Source organism: Anopheles moucheti, chromosome 3 (assembly GCF_943734755.1).
Source record: "Anopheles moucheti chromosome 3, idAnoMoucSN_F20_07, whole genome shotgun sequence".
Taxonomy (NCBI): Eukaryota; Metazoa; Arthropoda; class Insecta; order Diptera; family Culicidae; genus Anopheles; species Anopheles moucheti.
Window position 1 is genome coordinate 56,614,368 of NC_069141.1, and position 24,148 is coordinate 56,638,515.

At 44.5% G+C, this 24,148-nt stretch overlaps 4 protein-coding genes across 5 annotated transcripts; 1 reads left to right on the top strand and 3 right to left on the bottom strand.

The window, feature by feature from the left end:
* Window positions 1-8: 8 nt before the first annotated feature.
* On the bottom strand, window positions 9-5,903 carry LOC128301381 (uncharacterized). Its single transcript, XM_053037825.1, has 3 exons — window positions 4,650-5,903; window positions 825-1,114; window positions 9-519 (listed from the first exon to the last, which is right to left on the bottom strand). The coding sequence occupies exons 2-3, from the start codon at window positions 1,098-1,100 to the stop codon at window positions 208-210; spliced, it is 588 nt and encodes a 195-aa protein (XP_052893785.1). The 5' UTR covers window positions 1,101-1,114; window positions 4,650-5,903; the 3' UTR covers window positions 9-207.
* Window positions 5,904-10,074: 4,171 nt separating this feature from the next.
* On the bottom strand, window positions 10,075-14,664 carry LOC128302139 (2-aminoadipate transaminase). The gene is given in 7 exon segments (XM_053038882.1): window positions 10,075-10,567; window positions 10,638-10,902; window positions 11,058-11,207; window positions 11,335-11,489; window positions 11,575-11,693; window positions 14,435-14,604; window positions 14,607-14,664. Coding segments are annotated over 7 exon segments (1,344 nt in total). The 3' UTR covers window positions 10,075-10,140.
* On the top strand, window positions 11,936-13,710 carry LOC128302138 (splicing factor Cactin). Of its 2 annotated transcripts, none has more exons than XM_053038881.1 (2): window positions 11,936-11,964; window positions 12,038-13,710. In XM_053038881.1, exon 2 carries the CDS (start codon window positions 12,042-12,044, stop codon window positions 13,686-13,688), a length of 1,647 nt encoding a protein of 548 aa, XP_052894841.1. In that variant the 5' UTR covers window positions 11,936-11,964; window positions 12,038-12,041; the 3' UTR covers window positions 13,689-13,710. The 2 variants fall into 2 exon arrangements, with proteins under 2 accessions (XP_052894841.1, XP_052894840.1); XM_053038880.1 differs by having other exon boundaries at window positions 11,939-11,968.
* Window positions 14,665-15,235: 571 nt separating the features above from the next.
* LOC128302845 (LIM/homeobox protein Awh-like) lies at window positions 15,236-23,696 on the bottom strand. Its single transcript, XM_053039692.1, has 6 exons — window positions 23,634-23,696; window positions 23,111-23,292; window positions 16,031-16,245; window positions 15,726-15,947; window positions 15,374-15,613; window positions 15,236-15,297 (listed from the first exon to the last, which is right to left on the bottom strand). The coding sequence occupies exons 1-6, from the start codon at window positions 23,694-23,696 to the stop codon at window positions 15,236-15,238; spliced, it is 984 nt and encodes a 327-aa protein (XP_052895652.1).
* Between the last annotated feature and the right edge of the window lie 452 nt (window positions 23,697-24,148).

Genomic DNA, 24,148 nt, shown 5'->3' on the forward strand with positions numbered 1-24,148 from the left:
AATAGCACAGATGGTATAGAAAAAAAAAAACAAAACAAAACGAATCAATTGGAAACAAACGCATTCGCTGTCAGTAGCAATCTTTTCTTTTGCATTTTTTTTGTTTGCTTTCCTCCAAAAAAAGGAAAATCCCGTGCCGATCGTGATCGTCGGGTGACAGGCGAAAGTAACACAGCTATCGGAGGGGGGGTTCATCATCATCTGCATTTAGGCAATGTTTCGCGTAACCTTCCGGAAGTAGTTTTGCATCTGCTTCATCCGCACGTCCTGCAGCTTACCGACCCGACCCATCAAACGTTCGTGGCGACAAATTTCGCAAAAGTTGCGCGTCACCACGTGCATCGGGCTGCGGTAGTAAACGTCCGGATTGGCGTTGGTGCTGTTCTTCCGGTGAGCCCACATGTGCAGCATCGCTTCGACGAACGTGATAACCAGCGCGAACAGTTTCGGCGTCATAAACAGCAGCGGCAGTAGGAAGAGCAGATGTGCGGCGGTACCATTATAGCCGACCGTTATCTCCTGCGAAAAGGCGTTTCAGATAAGTGGATCAGTATAGGATGTTAGGATGCATCAGATACGAATGTGCATTAAACGCTGATCTAGCTAAACCCTAACACCATCCCTTGGAACGGACCCTCGATTCCCATCGCCTATCTGCATAGCTCTACGCTTTAACACAAGAAACAAGAAACACACGTGTCGTTCGTCTTCTGTACCTCTTCCGCATCAGCGTGTAGCGTATGGGGTCCCCGTTTTCATCCATCGTCAGGGAGTAGCCTATTTAGCCTAGAGTACAGAGTGTATGGATGTCATTTGACAGGTACCTCCTTCATCATCGGTATCATTTTTTGCTTGCACGCCATCATGGCACAGCCAACGCTCGGCACACCCGGTACCGGTGGCGGACGCCGCGCAATGATGCCGCACTGGTTGCGAAGGTACTGCTTCGGGATGTGAAACTTGGACCGCCGCCGCCGCGAACCGGCCGGCTCTGTTGGATCGCTGCTCACTTCGCCCGTCTCCTTGTCGAGGTAGATACGTTCCCGGTCGTACCCGCCGACCGTAGCGTACTCCATTTCGCCCGTTTCGAGGTTCAGCATGGTGGCGGCAGCAACTGAAATGATACGAAGAATATACGAACGAAGCGTAAACAATAATGATCTTGTGCGTTTAGGCGATCTGCTGATTGAAGCATTAACGCCATCATCAGCGTGAACATTCAAATGATTGATTGCGCGAAATGCAATTTGTTTGCACTCTGAGCTCTGGTCTTCCTTCTGCACTAGTCCCCCTGCAACCTTCACAAACCAACCCCCGTTCATTACCAATGTGCCGAAATTCTAAGCTAGGCGCAAATTATGCAAATGTCGTCAATTACCACCGCGACACGATCGCGATCGTAGCAATATCGTATCGCATGGATAGGGGTTCTCCATCCATATCGTTTTGGTTCCAGTCGTCCAGAAACCCAGACACGAGACCCGGTGTGTGCATGCAAAAACAATCCAATAAATTTCCATCAATTCTAACAACTCCGCAGCGCAGGGGTGGGGTGCAACACTTTGGACCTCGGGCTTGGAAGATATGGAGCTTCTTTGCCTGAGCTCCTGGTCGTGATTGACCCGGTAAAGCATAAATTTATGTGCAAACTACGGTGTGACGTATGTTTTTTTAAAGCAGCTCTTGATGGATCTGTTCTCCTGTGGGACAACGTTGTGGCGGTGGTGCCAGCTAGCGTTACCGCTTGTCTTCATCAGCACAGACACTAATCAGTAGGCAAGAGGAAGTAGGAAGAAGTCCACGCTTCTTGAACCCTTGAACCCAAACCGTACCGTACTGGTGGTACCGGGTGGTCGACGTCGTGGCCTTGCCAATGGACAATTCGTTACGGTAATGATACGCAATGAAAATGGGCAATTATTTTTTTTTCACGTTGGTATGAGATATTTAGGTGCCCCGAGGAATCTCACCTATACCTGTTGGGTTCAACATACATCCAAAAGGAGTGTTCGTAATTGTTGTCGATTCTATAGGGTATTTTTAAACTCGAAAAAATTTTTTGGAGTAATCAAAATCACTATAAAAAACAGTCTTCCATTCGCGGCTTGTTTAAGATTTCGTGATATTTATGGCGGACATACATAGTCGTCCATCGGTTATACAAACCTTCCGTTGAACTGTGGATGTGGAATAGCATCAATCTGCAGAACAGACCCTGTAGCCTTCACTACATCCAGAAAAAATATCTTTTTGAATGGTTTTACACGCTATGAGCATGGTTGGGTCTTATTTTAGGCAGTAGCTCACGTTACGATTAATGAAGTTCGTTACCTCACTGTTGTTTAACAATATGAATGATATAGCAGCGATACGGCAAGGCCATCCTTTGAAAAATAAAAAAGGATAATATTGACCCGGAGAACAACATTATTTCCACAAAATACCTACAAGGCCCGTTTGGCGATCGCAGCAATTGATACATTGTACTCAAATTTTGACGCTAAGGGAGGTAATTTCGGGACATGAATCAAAGCAACCAATTTATGGCTTCCAAGATCGAGCATTTAGACATTTGTCCATTATTTCTTGTGGAACTACGAGTAGCCACTGGACTATGGGAATAATCCAGGAACTATAGAAGCCTTGCATGCTAACATTGTTCGTGTTATTTGACACATATGACCTGCAATGCAAGTAAAAATGACACACAAATTTGTGTTAGAAAAGAAAGCCTTTCGAGAAGAAATACTACGGTGGTAGTCACTAGTAATGAAGATTTCGTTACGAACCTACCAGCTTCGTTCCGTTCCTTCTGTGGAACTTCATGTTGTTCTTTCTTATAACATACATTTTTAGAAAATAATTGAATCATTCAAGTTGTTTTCACAATTTCAACTTCTATAAAACTTTTAACAAAACGCCCTTTTTACAAGAAAAAGAGTTCTCCTCTGTTTGTAGGACACGTTTGACGCTGTTGTACTTATACTAAAACATGCAATTTTCAAGATGAAAAATATCTACTGCATTGTATGGTACAATATAATGGCATGAAGCGAACCTACACCTCTAATGGCTGTTGCAATTAACAAACGCCCTCTGCCTTGGAGTCCAAACAGAGAACATAACTACGGGAGAAGAGACTTATTCTCGTCTAATGGAATTGCTGTTGGTAAACATCGATTAACGCTCAGTTAGTGTGTCACGTTGAAGCGTATTGTTCATAAATCGGATATTGTAGCAACAGATGGGGATACAGAGATTAATGGCTCCACCCGGAGATGGGAAGTGTGGTCTCGTGCTTCTGTAATACTCCGTATGTATCCGCATGTATATCGTACGCTCGCATTATAAGTTGCATTTTTTAACCACGCGGCCAAATCTCATCATCATTTGTCAAAGGGTACACATGGGTAGGTACGCGATCAATCCACGGTTCTCAATCTATTAAAAAAAACCATAGGAAGTGTGCAGTATTTGCAAAAAAAGCAGTAGTACGAATTCAATGCTAATCGTTTAGTTGCTTTTTTCTGCTTTATGATCAACTTGTGTCAGATAAACAGATTTTTATGAGACACGTGCTCCAACCCCCGGGTACAGGAAACATACAGACTTTTTTAGATAAAGTTGTAAAAAATATACGATTAAAAAAAGCAATTTAGAACATGTACGTGTGTTACCTGCGATAAGCTTATCAAACAGAGGCAAACATATTCGTCTTCTTTTCAATGGAAGTTCTGTCTTGTTCCCGCCACGTTCATCAATGTTAAATTGTACTATTTATAGCACACCTGGTGGGATTTCCTCGGGGATGGGATCTTACCTAATCTATCCACCGTGGCCCAGGAGGTGATTGATTCAAATTAATCGCAACACAAAATATTATCCAACCACAACATGTAGAAACAAACAAAAATGAAGTGGAACTGAATGCGCGGCTTTATCTGTTTCGATCGAGCAAAGCCGATCGCTGTAGGCAGTGCGCTTGCGTGTAGGCTATATGCCAAGCGAGACCTAATGAAATGAGGGACAAGCCGCTGGCAAAGACACGATAAGATTTGTCCAATCTTCGTATCCCTATGTGCTACGGATGCGGTACACCTAACAATCAGACCGTTTTTGTTCTGGTTCCTGGCGCAACATACATACGAGCGACACGCTTATCTACGCGAGATACGAAATGAATACCCTAATCGTTAGGTGGCCCTAGAAACAAGAGCTCGTACCAGGCGGGGAGTGTGTAATTATATTATGTCTTCGCTAGCTTATGTTTCTCTTTTCTTGACGGTTAGATTAAGGTATTTGATCCATAATTTACTATTCTGTACCACCGTTAATCGTGTAACCTTAAAACCAAGTTCAAGGGACATCGTAATAGGGTCTCCCAATGGCAAACATGCAAACCTACAACAAAAAACAGATCACAAATGATGGATTGTAAATTGTTTACTTTTTGTTGTAAATGTTTTTACTTACTATGAAAAGCAAGACATGACGCTTTATCCCCCCAAATTATAGACTTAAGAATACTTCTGGTTTGACAAAAGCCGCAAGATTCGCTTATTATACGGTCATTAGATTCCACACCCCAGTGAAGACCTGCTGGTTTGCTGCGATTTTGTCTGTTGCCCATCATTACCAACATGTCTTACCTGTTTGCCTGTTTGTATTTTCTTCTTCTTCTCTCTCCCCAAGAGGGCTATGCGTTGATCGAACCACTGGGGGTATTTTTTCTGTGCTGTTGTGCGCTGTCCTCTCCAAAATCCAATTGTGTTGTATCCCAACAGCTACACCGCACGCAACCAAGCCCAAATCGTGCTCTTCAAACCGCAGCTCAAGAAGCAGAGGTACTTCTTCTGTGCGTTGTCCGCTTCGTTGACGTGACGTCAGTCAGCTATACACGCGTCCGGACACACGGGATTACCACCAAATGTACGTCGTCCAAAATCTGTTCCCGTATCTAAAAGGGCGTTCGCGCCTATGGTTAATGATCGCGATCTTTTGCCGTCAATGCAGTGTATTGTCCGTAGCCACACGATCAAGTGTGCTAAAAACTGCGCAACACAACACAGTGATCTTTCGGGTGTGTGTCAGATGCTGCGGAGGGTGAGTAGTCGCCGGCTTGTTTTACCCCCCCTGCAGGGGATGTAATATTGTTAAAGCACACAAACACACATGCACATACGGACAGCGGTACGAACAAAATGGCACACTTTCAATCCAAATGCAGTATATGTCGAAGCAATCCTTGCTTTACTCCCTGATGCAATCCCGCAGGTTTCTTGGATGAGGTAGATTCGTTAACGTTTCTGCTGCTGCTACTGCTGCGGTCGATCAACCACAAAAGTTCAGGTTCAGGTCGATGAGCAAATGGACACGTTTACCATCATCAGCTACTCCGAGTCGAGTTCTGCAATGCGGATGTGCGCTTCACATTTTCCCCATAATATACCCGCAGCGGACACGACGACACCACGACACGTTTTATTTTTCTTTTCGACCGGCTAAAGAAGCAACAATTCAATCCAGCCGTCCACCGCGTTGTTCACCTTTCCGTCGAGCACTCGACCACGGCCGACCGACGACCATTTCCTAACGTGATTACACTTTCCAACCACTACCACCTCACTGGGCCACATGCACCTATTCTTGCACCGTCGGTCTGGTATAGTGCTTCTTCCGATGTTGTGTTTATTTCCACTGTGGCTTGCTAACCTTTGACTTGCCGTCACACCGACACCACTTATTTGCGTACGTGCTGCTGCACACCTTCACTATTGTGTCTTGTTTCAAGTCCCACACTTGGTTCGTCCTGGGACAGTTGTTTTTTTTTACTTGCTGCTTCTTGCCTTCACAACTGATAGTAAGCGAACGGCAGAGTGACAACCGCGTACGATCCGCTAAGCCGCGAGTGTTTCAAGCGAATGAATAAAACGTACGCATCGGCGGGTGTTGAATCACGCGAAAATCCAACGCTGGTAGTGCGCGCGAGTGTGTATTGGTTTGTTGCCGCGACGAAGCAAATAAGGTAAGAACAATGGATGAACGGATGCGAATTTTAGGCACTATTTTTTATTGACTTTTTTTGCTATTAAAAACTGGATGGTTTAGCATTGTTAGTAACATTCTTGGAGGCATTTATTTAATCGAATTTGGGATTACAAAGGGAATAAATAACAAAAGTAAATGCGTTTTAATCTCAGTAGCACATGAAACAATGTTGATCAACGAGCATCACCGGTTGCTGTGGTGTTTGTTCCTATCCTTCTTTAATTGCAAAGGTGATGCAGTAAACATGTGGTAAAAATAAATTACAACTCAAAAATAGTACGCCATTTATGTGCGTGGGGAAAGCAAAATAAAATTCCAACAACCCCGAACGAATCCCCGTTTTCGACCGTTCTTTGTTCGAACTAACCCCATAGTGCCCTGAAAGGAAATGGAGGGGGTTGTTTTTGAACGTTAAAAGCGACGGTGTGTGCGTGAGCAGCCATCGAGATCGCTTTGTTTGCTAGCAAAACGCGAAATCTTCTTCTCGCTCTCCCTCTTTACCCGTCCATATTCGTGCAAAGATGTGGCCACCGGAACGACGATACGGCTGCGTAGGAAACCATTAGCCCATGTGTATGCGAGTATTTGCCGGTAGTAACAAAGGTTCAACTGGAAAAGGGAATTCAGAAGGAACTGCTACTGCACCGCCAGGGTACAGTTTCTAGCAATTTCAATCCCAATTCCCCCAGGAAGAACAGGTGACCCAACAGCTGGGAGGTGGAATGCCATTGGGCGTATCGGGAAATTGAAGTGTTATTTGCTTATCAATCGCTCACACACACTCACGTTTTGAAGGGTGGCAAACTGTGGGCGAAAACAAAATCTGAAACGAACACACGCGATAAGATAGTCTCCCTGGCCACGATACCGTTTTTCCCTTTTATGTCCCTAAGGTTTATGATGGAAGATTGCGAAATTCTTCCAAAACCAATCGAATGGAATTTGCAGCAAAAAGAATTAAGGGTGTGAAGGGTAATGGGTGCAATGTGGGAGGTGGAGGGGCGTGGAGGTTTGTGTGACCCATGGGGGGGTGGTATGCAAACAAAACAGTCGCGTCGTTTTATGCGCTTCCGCGCTTAAAAATTGACTTGAGCGAGGCGTAATGCGCGTGACTATTTAGACAATCGACATTGGCGAGAGTCAAAAAGTAAATGATCTTTTGGCTGATCCGGCCACTCATACACACAGCAACCAGATCAGCTCTCTAACGCATGCGTTACCAAAAAAAAAGCTGATTGGTTTCAATTTGATCGTCCGAAGTGCGACCACAATTAACCCGATGCGTCACTTTGTAAATAGATCTGCGGAATATGAAAAAAAGGAAAAGAAAAACAGATAAAATATTGACCACCCTCCCGGACACGCGTCATCAACCCTCAACCCCCTAGACAAGACTATTAACATCCTAACGAGCACAATGAAAATTGACACATTTTTGGCGATCCATGGCTTTCAAATTGAATAGCAGCAGTGAATGTCTTTCTTTTTGTTGCTTTCGCAATTAAGGGATCGTAAAATGAACATCGTTTAGGAGACTAGTGCAACGATCTTCATTAATTAAAATAAAACTGATGGTACACAAGCACATCCCATTTATTTCTTATGTTTCAGTAGATAAACCTTTTCCCCTGCTGAAAAGTAAGCCTAGTTGCCAGATTGCCATGGAATATCCCCTACGCTCTTTGGACGACATGTTAGAGAGTTCGCGTAGTGAATTACACATTGTAGTTATTAAGAAGATGACATTCTGGACTCTTTTGTGGTTTAGATTCGCTAAATTTGTTCGGTATTGTTTTTCAGACAGCTACAATGTTTCACTAAACAATACTGTGAAGTACCTCTGGTCGTACAGTTTCCCTGGGTCACTGAGGTCTCTGAAACCAAAGAAGGTGATGAACGTAAACAATATCCACAGGAAGCGTTGCTATGACGACATCAGTTCGTATAACATATTAGCATAACATATAGTGCTTGAGTTGGGGGCGCTCTTCTAGCAGCGCCGGTCTTCACACAACAGGGCAGATTCAAAATCCTATTCAGACCAGCTCCCGTGCGTTTTACTATCTAGCGTACGGGTAGGAAAAGTCAACGAATGTCAGAAATTACAGGCTCTTTTAGTTCACTTAAGGTGATTGTGTCGGTTCTGAAGAATAATAGATTTTGGGACAGCAAACAATAATTGTAGTAACCTCAGAAGTCTGCATGCAAACCCAATTGTCTAAGGTAAGTACACATGATTAATGATTTCATACAGTTGATTCATTTCAATCATTCTGACTGATGTTGTGCTGCATGCATCTTTTGAGAAGAGTAATTCATATGAATCTTTCGTGAGGAGTCATTCCAATCTGAAATCGATACTCAAAGAATTCATGAGTCGGGCCTCTCAGTAGTGGCACGGACGAAATGGCAGTTTAGTAACCAATGAGTGAGGAGATATAACAGAGAAGTTCTTTCTTTTGAATAAAGATTCAGATTCTTTCAGATTCATGATTCCGAATCGAATTTCCTTAACACTTATTGTGAATATTTCGATTATCTCAAATACTGAATACTGCATTCAATCTGAACCTCAGCACCTTTCATTTCTTAGGTGGTCTTCTGGCGATCAAAATAATACTATGAATATCATCTGTCCTTGTGGATAGACTAAAACTGCTTTACATTTTCTACAACGTCTGGAATCTTTCTCATAACCTGTCTAAGAATTATACTATGTCATAACTGCAAATCAAATGCGGTTAATTTGTTGATTAAATTCAAGGCTCAGTAAGAGGATTGTATAACTAGAAACATTTTCGTCAAAAAGAAAACACTAAACGAACTACTAAGACAATATGCTCTATTAGTATCATGTGATCTAAGTGAAGTCTTCATCATCGTAGTATACATAAATTATTCAGTTGCTTTGTTATTTTCTGATGAAGCTACTCGGGAACATTAGTATCAGTGAACAGGTCGTAATGTTTGTTTGATTTAATGCGCTCCAGTGTTACCAGATTCTTCATTTGGGCCCATAATAGCTGCTCGCATTTCTGAGGTGTCGAATTGTGTCGCCCAGCAAGCTGTATGATCACTTCTAGGCACTGCAATCCTATCGGTGACGTTGTTATACAACGTGACGTCATTATGAGTGCCGTAACATGTATGTACTGTACTCAAATCGTATATATTTACTAAGCTCATGTAAATATCTACAAACATCACACATTTTGTATTGCAAAACTGTGCCAGCTGTGGAGCACGTTTCACTTCCCCGTAATCGAATTACCAAAAACCTTTGCTATGAAATTCGAGAGATCCTAATGAGGTTGGATTCCCAACCTTCTTTGTATTAAAAGCAAACAGCAAGGCACGGGACTATGAGACCATCCCTCGTTGGCAAGACACTAGGCATTTAAGTTACGAACCGTATTCGATGCACGCCCCAACTCACATGTCAAATGATTTATTGCAATCAATTTACTACGTTCTTTTAATCCTGTCCCATTCATCTAAATGTACGATACATTTGTAGAAGAAGCCGCTTTGTAGTTATTTCACACCACAACCCCCTTTAATTAAGGTTGTTTTCTGCACCGATCTTGCGGAAAATTGTCTTTTACAATCGAAAACAGTGCCGCATCTTCCGCGACACCGCGCGTGCATTATCAAGAGATAATTGCATTCAATGCAGCGCAATCTGCATCGTGTGCGCATATGTGAACAGTGTGACACCCCCAAACAATGTTTACCGTATATTTGCCAGCCACTTCGGGCCACTTGTCCGCGCCTAGCTCAATGCGTGCGCAAAACACGTGAGCCTGGCAGGGTGCGAGTGAGCAAACCGCCACCCATCAAGAAGTTGCGGCTGCCGCCATTTCTCTATTGTATTCAATCAACAAATTCAAACAGACGGCGATAAAGTTTAACTACGGTGCAATCTATATGAGCCTGACCGGTGCGTAGTAAAAGAGACGATATGGGGTCCAATGTTGTTTTATTTTTCTTTCCAACTGTGGCTTTTATTTGCACGCCTTAAGATTCTGTACGGAGTATCATAAAGATAAAGGTTAGAATTTCATATGGGGTGCACGGAAGTTCGGCACGGCCTTACGGTGACGACACTATCGCTAGGTAATCCGCAGCCGCCTGGCAGAATGTTCGCACACTGCGGCGCAGATAATCGGGCTTGTGGAACGCAAATGTGAGGCGTATGAAGTGTCGTGCCTCCCCTGTAATGGAAAACCTTATGCCGGGTATGGCGGATACGCTATACTTTTCCAAACAGTATCGGTTGAATTCGGCACAATCGACGTGGGTCGGGAAGCGTATCCAGACGAAGTATCCACCCCTCGGCTTGCGGAAGCTGCACTCCTTGGGAAGGTGTTGGTCCAGCGTCTCAGCCATTGCATTCAGTCGCATGGAGTAGTTGGTGCTGTAATGTTCCAGCTGTCGCTGAGCCAAGCCCATTTGAATGAGAGTGCACACTACGCCGCCGGTGTAGTTATTGGCTGCACCTCCACTTTTCAGCACACCGCTGCGGATGGAAAGGAATTTACAGTTTATATGATCACTCGTAAGCCATAAGCGGTCGTAGCGTCCCTTACCTGTTGCGAAATGCTTCCACACAGCGCGGAGGACATTCCATCCATCCTAGCCGAATACCGGGCGAAAGGATCTTTGAAAACGATCCGTTCGATATAACGTTGCCGCGCCATCCATCCATCTGTCCCATATCGGCAATATCGTAGGCAAACAGGCGCTTGGGCGGAGGTGCCGTGGGATCATCGTAGTGCAATAAATTGTACACGTCGTCACACGCAATCAAAATGTCGGTTTCGCGGGCTAGCTTTATCAGCTGTTGACATTTTTCTGCGCATCAAATCAACGAAACGAGCGCGGTTCCAAAATAGGCAAAAAAAAGGAACTCAGTTTTGGCGGGTTTATCAGCAATCATCACGCTAAGGCACGCCTGGCGCTAGGATCCCCAGGTTTCCCTATCGCACCCACACGGCCGCGATACTTACCCGCAGAAAATACGATCCCGGTCGGGTTGTGAAACGTCGGTATCGTGTAATAAACGCCCCAGAATAGTTTCCCTTTCGTTGCCTCGAACCGGTGCTGATCGATCAGCGCTTGCAGGGTGGCCACGTTGGGACCATCCTCGTCAAGGGGCACTAATCGCCAGAAGGACAAACAGAAATCTCGAATTTGACAAATGTTTCACTGAACTTCCGTTTCTCCCCCCCTTGCATGGCGGCCTTGCACAGAGTCAAACAGCCAGCGATAAGATTGTCCACTCACCTGGAACTATTTTCATTGTGTTAAATTGGGCTATGGTTTCCAGCGCTATCATGTACGTGTATTCGTCAACGAATATTACACCAGCCAGATCCACTAGGGTGGAGAGTATCAGGTGAAGCCCGTTCGTAGCACCGCTAGTTTGAACCAGATCGGACCTGATTGAATGTAGAATCCATGAATCAACTAGGGGTGCCTGGACTGATAGCAGAAGCGCGTAGAAAAAATGATTAAATCACTTACATGTGAACCTCGCTATGATATCCCTCGGTTAGAAACGAAGCAAGTGTTTTACGAAACTCCGTCGTTCCAATAGTTGGTCCGTATTGGAAGAGGAAGGAAGAATTATTAAGTTCATATTTCTGTAACGCAGAAAAACAAAAACATATAATTAGTGTAAATTATTTGCTCGATCTTAATTAGAATGCTTCCGAGTGATATTTTCGATCCAATGAGTTGACGGGATAACGATATGTTCAAATAATGTGGTCGGTAGCGCTCTCTGTACGTCAGGTTGGGAAGCGTTCAAAGTGACCAGCTTTTTGACAGGCATCGGTTTGACAGCGGTTGAACGATAAAATCTTTGTTTACAGTTTCACAACCCAACAACAGCCAGAAGTGTGTAGTGAAATCGTAGGTAAAAACCCTGAAAACAGTGTTATCCCTGCTGTTTTATTACATATTTGCCATCGCTTACGATTTGCAGGACAATGTGGGGTGAACAAAGTGAAAAATCCGCACCGTTTGTGTGGAAAAAGAAGCTGGAAAAGCAGGGCTTGAAGGACATTTCACGGCGTGAGCTAGAGGCGTTGAATCGCAAAACACAGCTAGAAAATGTTATCGAATTGGAGAAGATCAAAAAGCGTCGGCTGGAGCGGGAACATCAACAGCAACAGCGTGAAGATGATATGTATTTGATGCAGCGTTCCAAGGAAGCAGCCCAGTTTGATGAGTGGCAACGTCAGGAAGAAACATTCCACTTGGAGCAGGCGAAGCTACGCAGCAAGATCCGCATACAGGATGGACGGGCCAAACCAATCGATCTGCTCGCACAGTACATCTCCGAGCAGAATCTGGAGGAATCGATCGAGATGCAAATGCACGAACCGTACACCTACCTCAATGGGTTGAGCCTGGACGATCTGGAAGATTTGCTGGTTGACATTAAAGTGTACAACGAGCTCGAAAAAGGGAAGAATCTAGACTTCTGGACCGATCTAACCATTATCGTCGATGATGAGATTCATAAGTTGCGCAAAGTGGAAGCGGAAAAGCAGCGCATTGCTACGGGGCGTCGTGAAGGTATCCATCAAAGTGTAGCGAAGGATGTGACGCAAATTTTCCGTGGCAAAACTGCCCAACAGCTCGAAGAGCTCAAGAAGAAAATTGAGGACAAAATCAGCAGCCAGCAGGATGGGTTGGATATTGGGTATTGGGAGAGTTTGCTCTCCCAGCTCAAAGCACACATGGCTCGGGCGAGACTGCGAGACCGACATCAAGACAATCTTCGCAGCAAGCTAGAGCTGCTGAAGCAGGAACAGGAGCTGCAAGTAAAGAAAGAGGAGCAGTCGGATGATGAAGCGCCAGGTCCATCCGGGGTAGGTGCCAGAGGTGAACAAGCGGACGAATCGTCCATGGACAGTGGAGCAGCTCAATCAGAATCGGAACCAGGACCAAGCAAACCAGCGGATAACCATGAATCGGATCTACTAAACGAGTGTTTTGAAATGTACAAAAAGGGTGCCTATGAACCGAAGTATCTACAATCGAACGATCTCGAACCTGGCATTGAAATCATCACCGAAGATAAAGACGAAGAGATATTGGATCTTTTACGCCAGAAGGTGCTGGGCATTAATCAAGACGAAGAACTGTACTCCCGGGAAGAGATGCTGCTGCGCAAGGAAGCTCGCCGTGGTATGGACAACGATGAGGCCGAATTTTCCGTGGAAACGCGTGTCGATTCGCAAGTGTACCTGTGGTCGGATAAATATCGGCCGCGCAAGCCACGCTACTTTAACCGCGTTCACACAGGCTTCGAGTGGAACAAGTACAACCAGACGCACTACGATATGGACAATCCGCCTCCGAAGATTGTGCAGGGATACAAGTTCAACATCTTCTATCCGGATCTGATCAACAAGAACACTACGCCACAGTACTTCCTTACGCCATGCTCGGATAATGGGGACTTTGCGACGCTTCGGTTTCATGCTGGACCACCGTACGAGGATATAGCGTTTAAGATCGTGAATCGTGAATGGGAATTTAGCTACAAACGCGGCTTTCGCTGTCAGTTTCAGAACAACATTTTTCAGCTCTGGTTCCACTTCAAACGCTACCGGTACCGTCGTTAGGCATTTAATTTTGTATTTTTTAAGCTGAAAACTATACAATTATCTAATAAAGTAAATTTTTATGATAAGCTGAATTGTATCATTTTTATAATTTGCGAGCTGTGTCCAACATCATCAAAAGCACACACCGAAACAAAATCTCTTATCAGCGATTCACGCACAATCTTCTCGTGCCATGTGATACGCCAGCGCATTGTCCACTTTCACCAACTTACAATCCGCTCTTCGGTTGCTTGTTGAAACTTTTCCGCACTCAACCCCAACAGATCCGGTCCTGGCGCACCAGCCGACAGATTGGCAATCTTCTGATCATACACGTTCAGTTCACCACCATCGAACAGGTGCTTCATCGGAACTTCCCGTCGTTGCATTGTACGTATTTCTGCTTGGCAATGGTTCAAAGCACAACAACAAAACACACGCAAGCGCCTAGGTCAATCGGTGCACTACTTCCTGGATACACGTAGCCGATAACTACACCACTTCCTGATATCGAGAATAGTCACTTCGATTGGATTAGCTGCTCGAAACAGTTCTACGACCCGCAACTAAAGTCGCGTACAGCTGTTGCGCGATGCTTTGTTTACAATGTGATACGCAACTTTGACGGATGAAGTGCGCAGTTTGGTGTGCGTGAAGCGATAAGGAAGCGAACCGAGGGGTCCACCGTTGTAGGGCGTAAATGTTCGGTATGGGTTTTTTTTTCAGTTTCAAACTTTCAACGCACTTTTCTGACTTTAACATACCATTCGATTTGCAGTTGCGAGCTGGAATATTGAACAGCATTCCTTAAGCAACTCCTCCGGCGGTAGTCCCATGCCCATGATGGCTATGGCTTCCTTGTTGTAGACGTCCATGGTAGGAACATCCGATTGGTAACGCTGGCTTATTTCCTGACGAACGGATTCCATTGTTTTGCTGTTCGAATGACCGTTTGAACCGGTGCAGGAAACTTTATTGAATGATTGTTCTGCATGGTGTTCGATGAGTTTAAATAGTTTTCGCAACTCGTTGCATGCATGGACGAGCAACACGAACCATCCGCACAAAACCAGGAATTCTATCGCACAAGTGTTTCTTTCTTTACCTCCATTGTATACATTGGCCATTTTTCGCTTTCGTACAGTGGTGCGTTAAATAAATAAATTCTTTACTTTATTTCACGTTGCGTTTGAAACGAACTTCATTAGACTTAAGGCCACCACAAATATGCTAGCAGGAGACAATAATTTAGTACACCGCACATGCGCCCGCACGCGCACACATTTGAAACCGTACTCATTTCCACAGTGTTACGCAGTAAGAGCATAATTAGATAAAAACTTACTTAAAACAAAATTTACTTTAAACAAATGTTCTCCAAACGATCTGCACTGGAGTTGGGCGGAGCGTGACTAAAATTTTGCTACAAACTTAAGATGGAGCAGCTTCCGTCCCCGGGATAGTGTTTTTAGAATAAATTAATACTGATCAACAACAAACGGTATGGACTACGATCCTCATGATTGTGGCTACTGTACACCGCACGGGAGATTCCATTCCATACGCTAGGCTTCACTCTGCATGCAGTGTATTGCCGAGTCTTCCGATAGCTCATCAAGCGAAGAATCTAAAATTAAATGAATTTGGAATTGAGTAATGGTAGAATTGTGCTTCTGAAACACCTGGCCCAGCAGCTACCTTACCATGCGTACTATAGGCGGATGATTTTGATGAGTGATTATTGTTGATACTACTGCTATTGTTATTGTTGTTGTGATGATGGCTGCCAAAGTTACCATGACTGCCGAAGGGGGACCCGCTTAAAATGCCTCCACCGGCACCAATGTGCAATGGATTGTGGACGACACCGGCCTGCTGGAAGGTGTACGAAAGCTGCAGGTTGATATGCCTCGCAAAGGGATTCATTTCACCTTCCCTAGGAACTGCGGAAGGAATGAGAAGAAAAACAGATCAGGTTAAGTCTTTTGGAGATGGAGGCCAGATTTTTGGAGATCACGTGATCTTGCTGAGCTGTTTTGATTGACAAAGCTGTACCTTGAACGTGCTTCTTCTGTCGTGCCCGCGAATTCTGGAACCAAACCTGCGTAACACGCTTGCTTAGACCTGTCACCGACGCTATCCGCTCCAGATCCTGGCCGTCCGGGTTGCTATCGATGTTAAAGTTCGCCTGCAGTATCTGCAGCTGCTCCTCCGTGAACGTCGTCCGGACGCGTTTGGTTTTGTTGTTCTTCTGGTATCCATCCGCTTCACAGCCGTCTGTGGGAGGGAGTAACCGTTGCAGAGATGTTAGAAGAGCTTTGCACGAGAAAACGTCCTCCTAAGCTACCTAAGCTACCTACCGTCGCTCGAGGTGCCGCAGTCAAACATCTCCGAGTAGTGCGTCTTGCACAGTACCTTATCGTCTACGAGGGCGAACTGTTCTCCGGTCGACAACTGGCGCCCACAGCTATCACAGGCAAAGCAGGCAAGATGAAAGATAAGATCGCGAGCCCGTCGCACCCAGTCGGTGGCACTGATCGTCCGGCTGCACCGGGCACACTTGGTACCGAACGTCCTGAAAGGATGGAAGAATAGTGGAGTTGGAAATGGTCGTTGCGATTCATCAACAGAAACAATCTCTGCCGGAGAAAGATCTGTTGGGCGGTTGGGAGGCAAATCAAGTCTCATGCTGTGAGGCTACAGTGGCGTTCAATTTTTGTAGACAGTATGAAGAAATCCCGGTTGAATGGATCGAATGTCTTCAAATTATTAGAGTAACAGTGTGTTTTGCTGTAATATGTTTTATTTAAGAAAATTGATTTAAAAGTTTAGGTAACATAAATTTCCCAAAAGTCTAGCTATTTACCGCAAGAATCTCACTGTCCCAACTGTGTCGAGAACGGAAGTGTCCGCAGTGCCTCACGCGGAGTCTCAATTTGCCCATTGTGTTGTTCCATATTATGACAGCCATTAATTATGCACCCGATACGATCGCGAGCCGTGGTGTGCATCCGTGGTGGTGCACCCATGCCACGAGTTAGCTACCACCGGCCACCGGACACGGTCGCGTGCGGAATATCACTTTGTTGATGGTAAATTTTCACCTCATTTGCATGAACGTCCTCATCGTTCTTGTGGCTGTGGCTGTGGCGGCAAAGCGCATTCCACTATGCAAACAGAGCCTTCCGAAGAAGAACCACGTAAAAGCGAGTGCATAAGAAAAAGAACTACTGTTTGCACACAAAAAGTAACATTCCTGCTAACAAGACGCCTGCCTGAGCACGGGACAAATTGTGAGCTTTGTGTCTTGTGCTTCATCTTGTGCCAACATCAGCTACCACCCCGCGTGTCTTCGCCATCGGCAAAGTTAATCCATCCCCCAGCAGCGCCCAGTTAATGCTTCACATGGGGGCAGTTGGAAAACAAAAACCAAAAACCCCACTCTTCGCTGCCAATTCGCTTTCGTGAAAAGTTATATCAACCATTTATTTATCGTGAAGTTGGAAGGGAAAAATAGCAGACCGACTGTAGCTGCACAGCAGCGGGAAAGGAAGCGACGGGGTAGAAATGGTGCAACAGCAACATCAACAACCATCTCTCAGGTTGACCGATGCACACCGGCCGATATATTCTGATGGTTTGTTCTGGGTGTGTGTGTTGTGTGCCACGAGGTTGACGACAGGAGGTGGACATTAAAATTAATGATTATTTTTATGCACTTTCGATGTTTGCGAATTTAAGCTGGCTTCTGTTTGCTTTCTCAATTCGCTGTGTTTTGTGACTGTGTATGTGCATGTGTGTGTGTGTCTGCTTGTACAAGGAAAGATTGTACACCGTTTATCGTGGCGATCTCTTCCCTTTTACGGATCCTGATGGATAATCGAAATGCGAACACTGCTGTCGCGCAGGGAGATAAATGAAAAATGGGAAAAAGCTCAACACAGTAAATAAAGAAAAACAAACGGAAAAACGGACTTAATGAACTGGCTGTTTGATGTTTGATGAATTTTAAACAAAAGTGGTTGAAAACGAAAAATATTTACGCTTAAGAACAAGTGAAAAATCAAACGATAAATGTTTGCAAAAGTGGAATGAAATTGTGATGTCCTATGGTCAAGAGAAATTTATAGTTGCATGTAGTATAAGTTAATTCATAAGGGTTAAGTAATGAAAAGTTTATTTAGTCTGTAACAATAATTTACTTTGTAGCTCGCAATGAAAGAAAAAAATATATAAATTTCAGTTCAACTCCTTTTTAGATATGAAGTGTCGGAAAAACTAAAGTATTTACAAAACCATTTCAACCATTCTCTTTAAATTAAATGTTTAAATGTTTGAAGAACATTTGAAATGAGTTGAATTTAGACATTGTTTCTAATAGAAAGCACTTCTATTTTAAATTAATGTCTGTTTTACTTTTTTGTTGTTTCGTTTGTTAGAACGGCCAGAGTGTATGGACTTAATTTTAACGCGCAGCCGGATAGTCAAGTCCTTGATACGGGGATTCGATCCGGTGGGATTTTCCTCGGTCCTGTCGTGTGAAGACCTGCGCTGCTGCCAATACACATTTTAAGCTTTTGGCAAGGTTAAACAATTAAATTCGTGTTATTGTTTTTTTGTACTTTGCTATGAAATATTGTATATTTTTTATTTAAATCGTATACTGGGGGGGGGGGGGGGGTTTATAAAATTGGTTTATAAATTGGGTTTATAAAATTTGATGCCGCTGTTTCATTTTGGACATGTAATTTTTTTTTTATTATTTGGCAAAAAAGCATAATTTGTGGGAAGCGTCGCATCTATTTTCTACGACGGGTCTACCATTAGCTTCAGGAAACTTTTAGGACTGTGGATATGAATATAATAAATTTAAAAAAAATATGCCAAAATTGATGAAAAAGCTCTATTAGCCGTAAAGCGAAATATTTACTCGTAGCAAATCATGCTCCGCTTAATATGGTGGGATCAGCAGGATGTTATATATTGTGAACTGCTTCCGATCGGTTAAACCGGCAGCGGCGAACGCTGTTGAACGGAATTAAAACTAAAAATATGAGATTAGACACAAGTCATGACAATCTTCGAACATTGGACTATGGGCAAACATTTCAATTAAAGTTGTGTAAAAAGATTTCGATTAAGCTCACAGATTCCTTAAATTTTGAATGGAAAACGTTTGGAACTTTCTTGTAATCCAATAATATATTTCTTCAAGAGCTTGAATTACTAAAATGTGTCTTTTAATTATTTTTATCACATGCTGGTTTTAAGTTTATTTTTATATAAGTCATTTCACTTTATTATGGAACTGTCCCCAAACGCTTGGCAGTAATTTGATTTAAAATTTATACTTATTTTATGCCGCATGTACCTTTATGTGGCTAGTCGTCTTGTCCCACAATAAAAACTTCCCGACTCCCGGCTATGGGAAACTAATTCCACACTAAAGAAATAATCTATCGTTACCGTGTTGTCCGTGAGCGCTCTTTAAACGCTCATAAAACGGTATTAACATTGCTCGCATTGGCACAGGGAAATATGTTTCCATTCCAACTGCAAGAAGCTGCACGACGGACCCACGTAAATCGTGCTTTTATGCGTGCGTGCGCAAGATTACCACTGCGCGCAATGCGATGGTGCAAATAGAAAAAAAAAGTCTGAACAAACGCACTCGCACGCATCCGGCCAATGCGTTCCGGGTGATTGCCGAGATTGCTTTATCGAAACGAGTGGCACACCGAGATGTGGTTCACATCTTTATTGATTGTGCGCGATTACGCATTGCGTTGCAGAGTACGTACATTAAATCGCGCAGGATCCCTTCTCTCGTTGGGCTACCGTTTTGTGGTTTCTTACACCCGAAGCGGTAACACCAGCACTCCCTGCAATTCCTCACGCTGCTGCCGATTGTCCATCGGGTCGGGCATCGGCATTCGATGTGATCTCGCAGATAGTTTCGCGATACGCGATCGTCTTTGGCAGTTTGATCAGCGTGCGACACACAGCCGAAGGATGGAAACAGAAGCACCCGAAGATGCACCCCAACGAATGGGAATGATAAATTTCGAGATATTTTCCAGATTATGTGCATAATTTGCTCCCGGGATGTCGGAGATGGTAGGATCCCGCTGTTTCGGGAACGGAGTTTCCGTGCAGCGTCAACATTCAGGTTTTGTATGCTCTGCCCGGCCTCTGCCCCGATGGTTGGGTCTGGTTGGGCGAAACCTTCGGTAGAAGGACAACTCCAACAAAGGGCCGCGGGAGACGTGCTGGCTTTAATTGCTTTACAAAACCGGGCATTTGCTGCCCTCTTCTTCATTACAATGCACAACCCAAGTGAGGCTGCGCTTTGAAACCGAACGGTGGTAGTCTGGTTTTTGTGTGCCCAGATCCTTAATACCCAGGGTTGAGCAATTTACGGATAATGCGGATTTCAATGATTATGTTTCCATGCTATAGAAACGGATTTATTAAAAAACATACCGAATAGACCTTCAACAGGTATAGGTTATATTTAAACTAAATAAATTAATGTAATTCAATTTTATAACAATTACACAAGTGAAGTCACTGGCTTTCTTTGGCCGAATTGCTCGATCAGTAGCTACTGCAAACAGTCTATAAAGCAGCAGATAACTTATATGTTTTCATATCAGACCATAAAACTTCACTAAAGGCGTTTAAAAGAATAGGTGTACGTCAGCACCTCAATGTGGACCTAACACTCCTCCTCGGTTGGTGAACAAAGACCTTCAATGTCTCTAATAGATTTTACGGTCTGGTAAGCATGAACGAGCATCTCACTGCAATGTAGACGTAACACTCCTCCTCTGTGTGTCTAGAAGACATCAAATGGATTCTGGACAATCTGAAGAGAATTTATTGGCTAAGTTGTCCGGGATCGTACTAGCTAGTGATTAGTTATCACAGCTAGTAGTCATCTGATCGAGGTAATCTCAACCTTTGTCAACACCTTTGTCGTGTCACACATTCTGGGTCGTTTCTTGCTGGGAGTCTGCCAATACTTTAATAAAGAGAGAGATTAAAACGAGTAAGAAGTAGTAAAGTAATCCTAGTCGGAAGTCGTAAACCAAGTGTTTTTGCCCCTAACGTCAACATCTGGATTAGCTTACAGAGAGAGGCCACAGAAGTTACTATAAGTTATAGCCCTTCAACGTGAAGTAGAAGAATAGGAGAGACTCTTTTTGTTTTTATTCATACTGTACGGAGAGGCCGTCGTTCATTTAATCATTGGAAACTTAATCTAGTATGCAATTTAAAATTTGTTAAAGATATTTCCCGCCCGAACAGGGGGCTCCTTATTCTGACCGAAGGGAGGCATATGCGGAAGGGCACCATATCCTGGATATATTCAGCGGGTAAGAGGGATTTAAAATCCTTTATACTGTCTTTGGCTTTAATTGTGCAGTGTATGAATTAAGCAAATAAACGTGAGAAGTAACTGAATTTTTCAAATCTTCTCACAACCACGCGGTGAGTTGTTCATCCCTGCTTTACAACGGGGCTACTATGCATTTCGCGAAAATCACTGCGCGCATCCTCGCAAGTTCTGGGAACTTGTCGCGGTAAGCCACTGGCCATCCCAAAACGATACACCCATAGATGGTGGTGCAATAATGAATTTTATTGCCTCGGAAATTAGCTTCCACCCCGGTGGTGTCTCATTGGGTGTTTTTTTTTGCTTCGTTTTGGTTTGAGGATCACTATTGTTTAGAAAAGGGGTAACGGAACCAACGAAGTGGTATCATCCAGCGAAGGAAGTCAAATCCCCCCCTTAAGTGGGGCGTGGTGTGGACAAGGGTGCTCAGAATGTTGTCGTACATCACGAAGTATAGCGATGTCGGGAAAGGGTCGCAGCAAGGAAACGGAAGGTATCCACCAGCATTCCTGGTTCGAATACGATTGCAAACGGCAGCAGCAGCAATGGAACTTCGCGTACTACATGCGTACTGCATGTTAAACGTTCTTGAAGCGCGTGAAAAAATATGTCGATATTTATTATTTTCTCTCCATTTGCTGCGCGCCTTCCTCTTGTGCCGGACCGGACGGTGAAGCGGCAGTGGAGATCGCCATCGCGAAAGGGTGTTTGGTTTGTTGCATTGATTGCGCACCGTAGCGTTATGCACCGAGGCAACTCCACGATCGCAACATGCTGCGAAGGATTCGAAACAAATGCAGCAATTAAGGTGCCACTACTGAGCGAGGTACGCGTTTGTTGGGGACTGCCGGTGTGTGCATGGAAAATCATGTTCCCGCACTACCGTACCAGATGTCACCGGCGACGGGAGCCGGAATGTCAGGATTCGGAACGAGTTTAAACCCGGTCCCGGTAAGTCACTGGACGCCCCGATACAATTCCGTGGTGCGTTTTATTGCTGCAAATGCATTCTTCGAAGTACCATTGATAAAAGCACCAGCCGGGAATACCATCCAATTCGTCAATGAAATGTGAACGTGCGCTACATTCGCAAGTATGCGCCCGTCCGCAATTCCGCGAGGTCATTGAAATTTTGTCAGCCTTTGAACGCATTGTTAAGTAGTGCGGTTCGGTCCCTAATTGAAGCAAGCCATGTTCCGATTCTTAAGACATGGAATTATTATGAAAACGCTCCTGTTGTTAGATTGTAACACAAAATGCATTTTCTTGAGTGAAATTTAAATTATAAACAGCAACACTCAATTAGAGCTGAGATTATGCACCAAATCCCATCCTGCAGTGAAGTTTTTCTAACTAACTGCGAAAATTCTGGGAAATTCTTGGCATGTTTTTTTTTTATTTTTGGCGAGGCGAAACCTTCCGGTTTGACGTACGGAAAGAAGCAATGAATATGCCCGACCGTCTTGCGGAGGAGATGTAGATTTGTCAAACAGGGTCGACAATTTATTCGTGCCTACATTAGAATAGCTGATGGGAGTTAACTGAGCATGAAAAAGCATGAACGACGGTTGGCCAACCCCGGGAGGGTGAATGGTGTGACCGGTGCCCGGATGATGGGTGGTGACGCATACATTATTTTCGCACCCATGTTCCCCCTGTGGGGCCAGTGAGGCCCCGTCGGGAAAATGTTTATTTATTAAAATGTGCTTCTTTTGTGCTTTACACACGACGAAAAAGAAAAAAAACCTGTCCGGTACATGCGATACATGGATGGAATAATTTCGCTTGGCTGAAATTCATATTTACAGCCCTGTTTTTCCAACCACCAATCATCACAAACACGGGATATTAATCAGTACTTTTTGTTTTTTTTTGTGTGTTGCCTTCCAACCTGTACCAACAGCACTCTACTAATTGTCCTCAAATTAATGAGTGCACGAGCGAGCGGTTAGGCGTTAGGCTTTCAATCTCGTGCCAATGTCCAACCGGGGGTTGCCGTTCTTGGGTTTGCATGATTGGAGGTCCTTCAACCCGATCTTACTTGGTGTAATCCGTTTTGCAGTAGATTTGTCGCTCGCGCAGAAAGCAGGACGGCTGGTGGTCGAGCGGTGTGTGACAGATGCAGCAACGTAAGCAGGCCGAATGCCACGAACAGCCACCAACATCCAGCAGGAACTTGTCCGATATGGGTTCACCGCAGGCCGTGCAGGATCGCAGCTCCTTCTGTGAATCGTACGAGAGTCGGAAAAGAAAGTGAATCAGTGAAAAGCCTCTAGCATCGATGGCGAATATGAAACTCCAATTCGATTTGTATACGAAAAAATCATCGCCAGCCGGATGAGGAACAAATGACTTCGAAGGACCTTAGGGGAAAAAAGGTGGCCAGTGTACCGCGCCCCAAAAGACCTCACTCGAACCGACACACTCAATTACATTATTTACGCCTGTATGTTGTTTTCCGGCAACAAATGGCCTGGATGGTGTACTCCGGTACTCTGGCGAACCGGTCGAAGGATAAAAACCCACAGGCGCGCACACCTTTCAAGATAGGAGCGAAGTTGCACTGCGTACACAATGGGTGTCCCTGCTGCGCTGAAGTGTGGGTACTTTAGTTTCTGCACACCCATGATGAATGATGAGTATGCTGTCCGCTTGGTCGGTCCGGTCCCTTTCGCTTGAACCCGGTGTCTGAAGCGCACGGGAAGTGTGACAATGGACCATTGGTGCATGGTTGTTTCGGGTCATAGAACGCAGCTTTTGCAGCACGAACTGCTCATACAAATCCTATTAACACTCCGCTAGAAGGCAGCAACAAAAAAAAGGATGTTCCCCTGTCCGCCATCCCTTTTTTCCCCTTCTCTGTCCGGGCGTGGAATGTACAAGCCACAAAAGGTGGCAACGAGCGCCTCCGTAACAATAGGTCAGCCGTCATATAGGGCCGGAGGAAAACGGGCGTTACATAATCACGACATGACTTTCTGGCGAGTGCCGTTGCCCGACCATCCTGTATCCTTCGACTTGCGTCGCACGAACCGCAAAAACACACACCCGACAATAAATGGCACTTTTGTTAGCCATC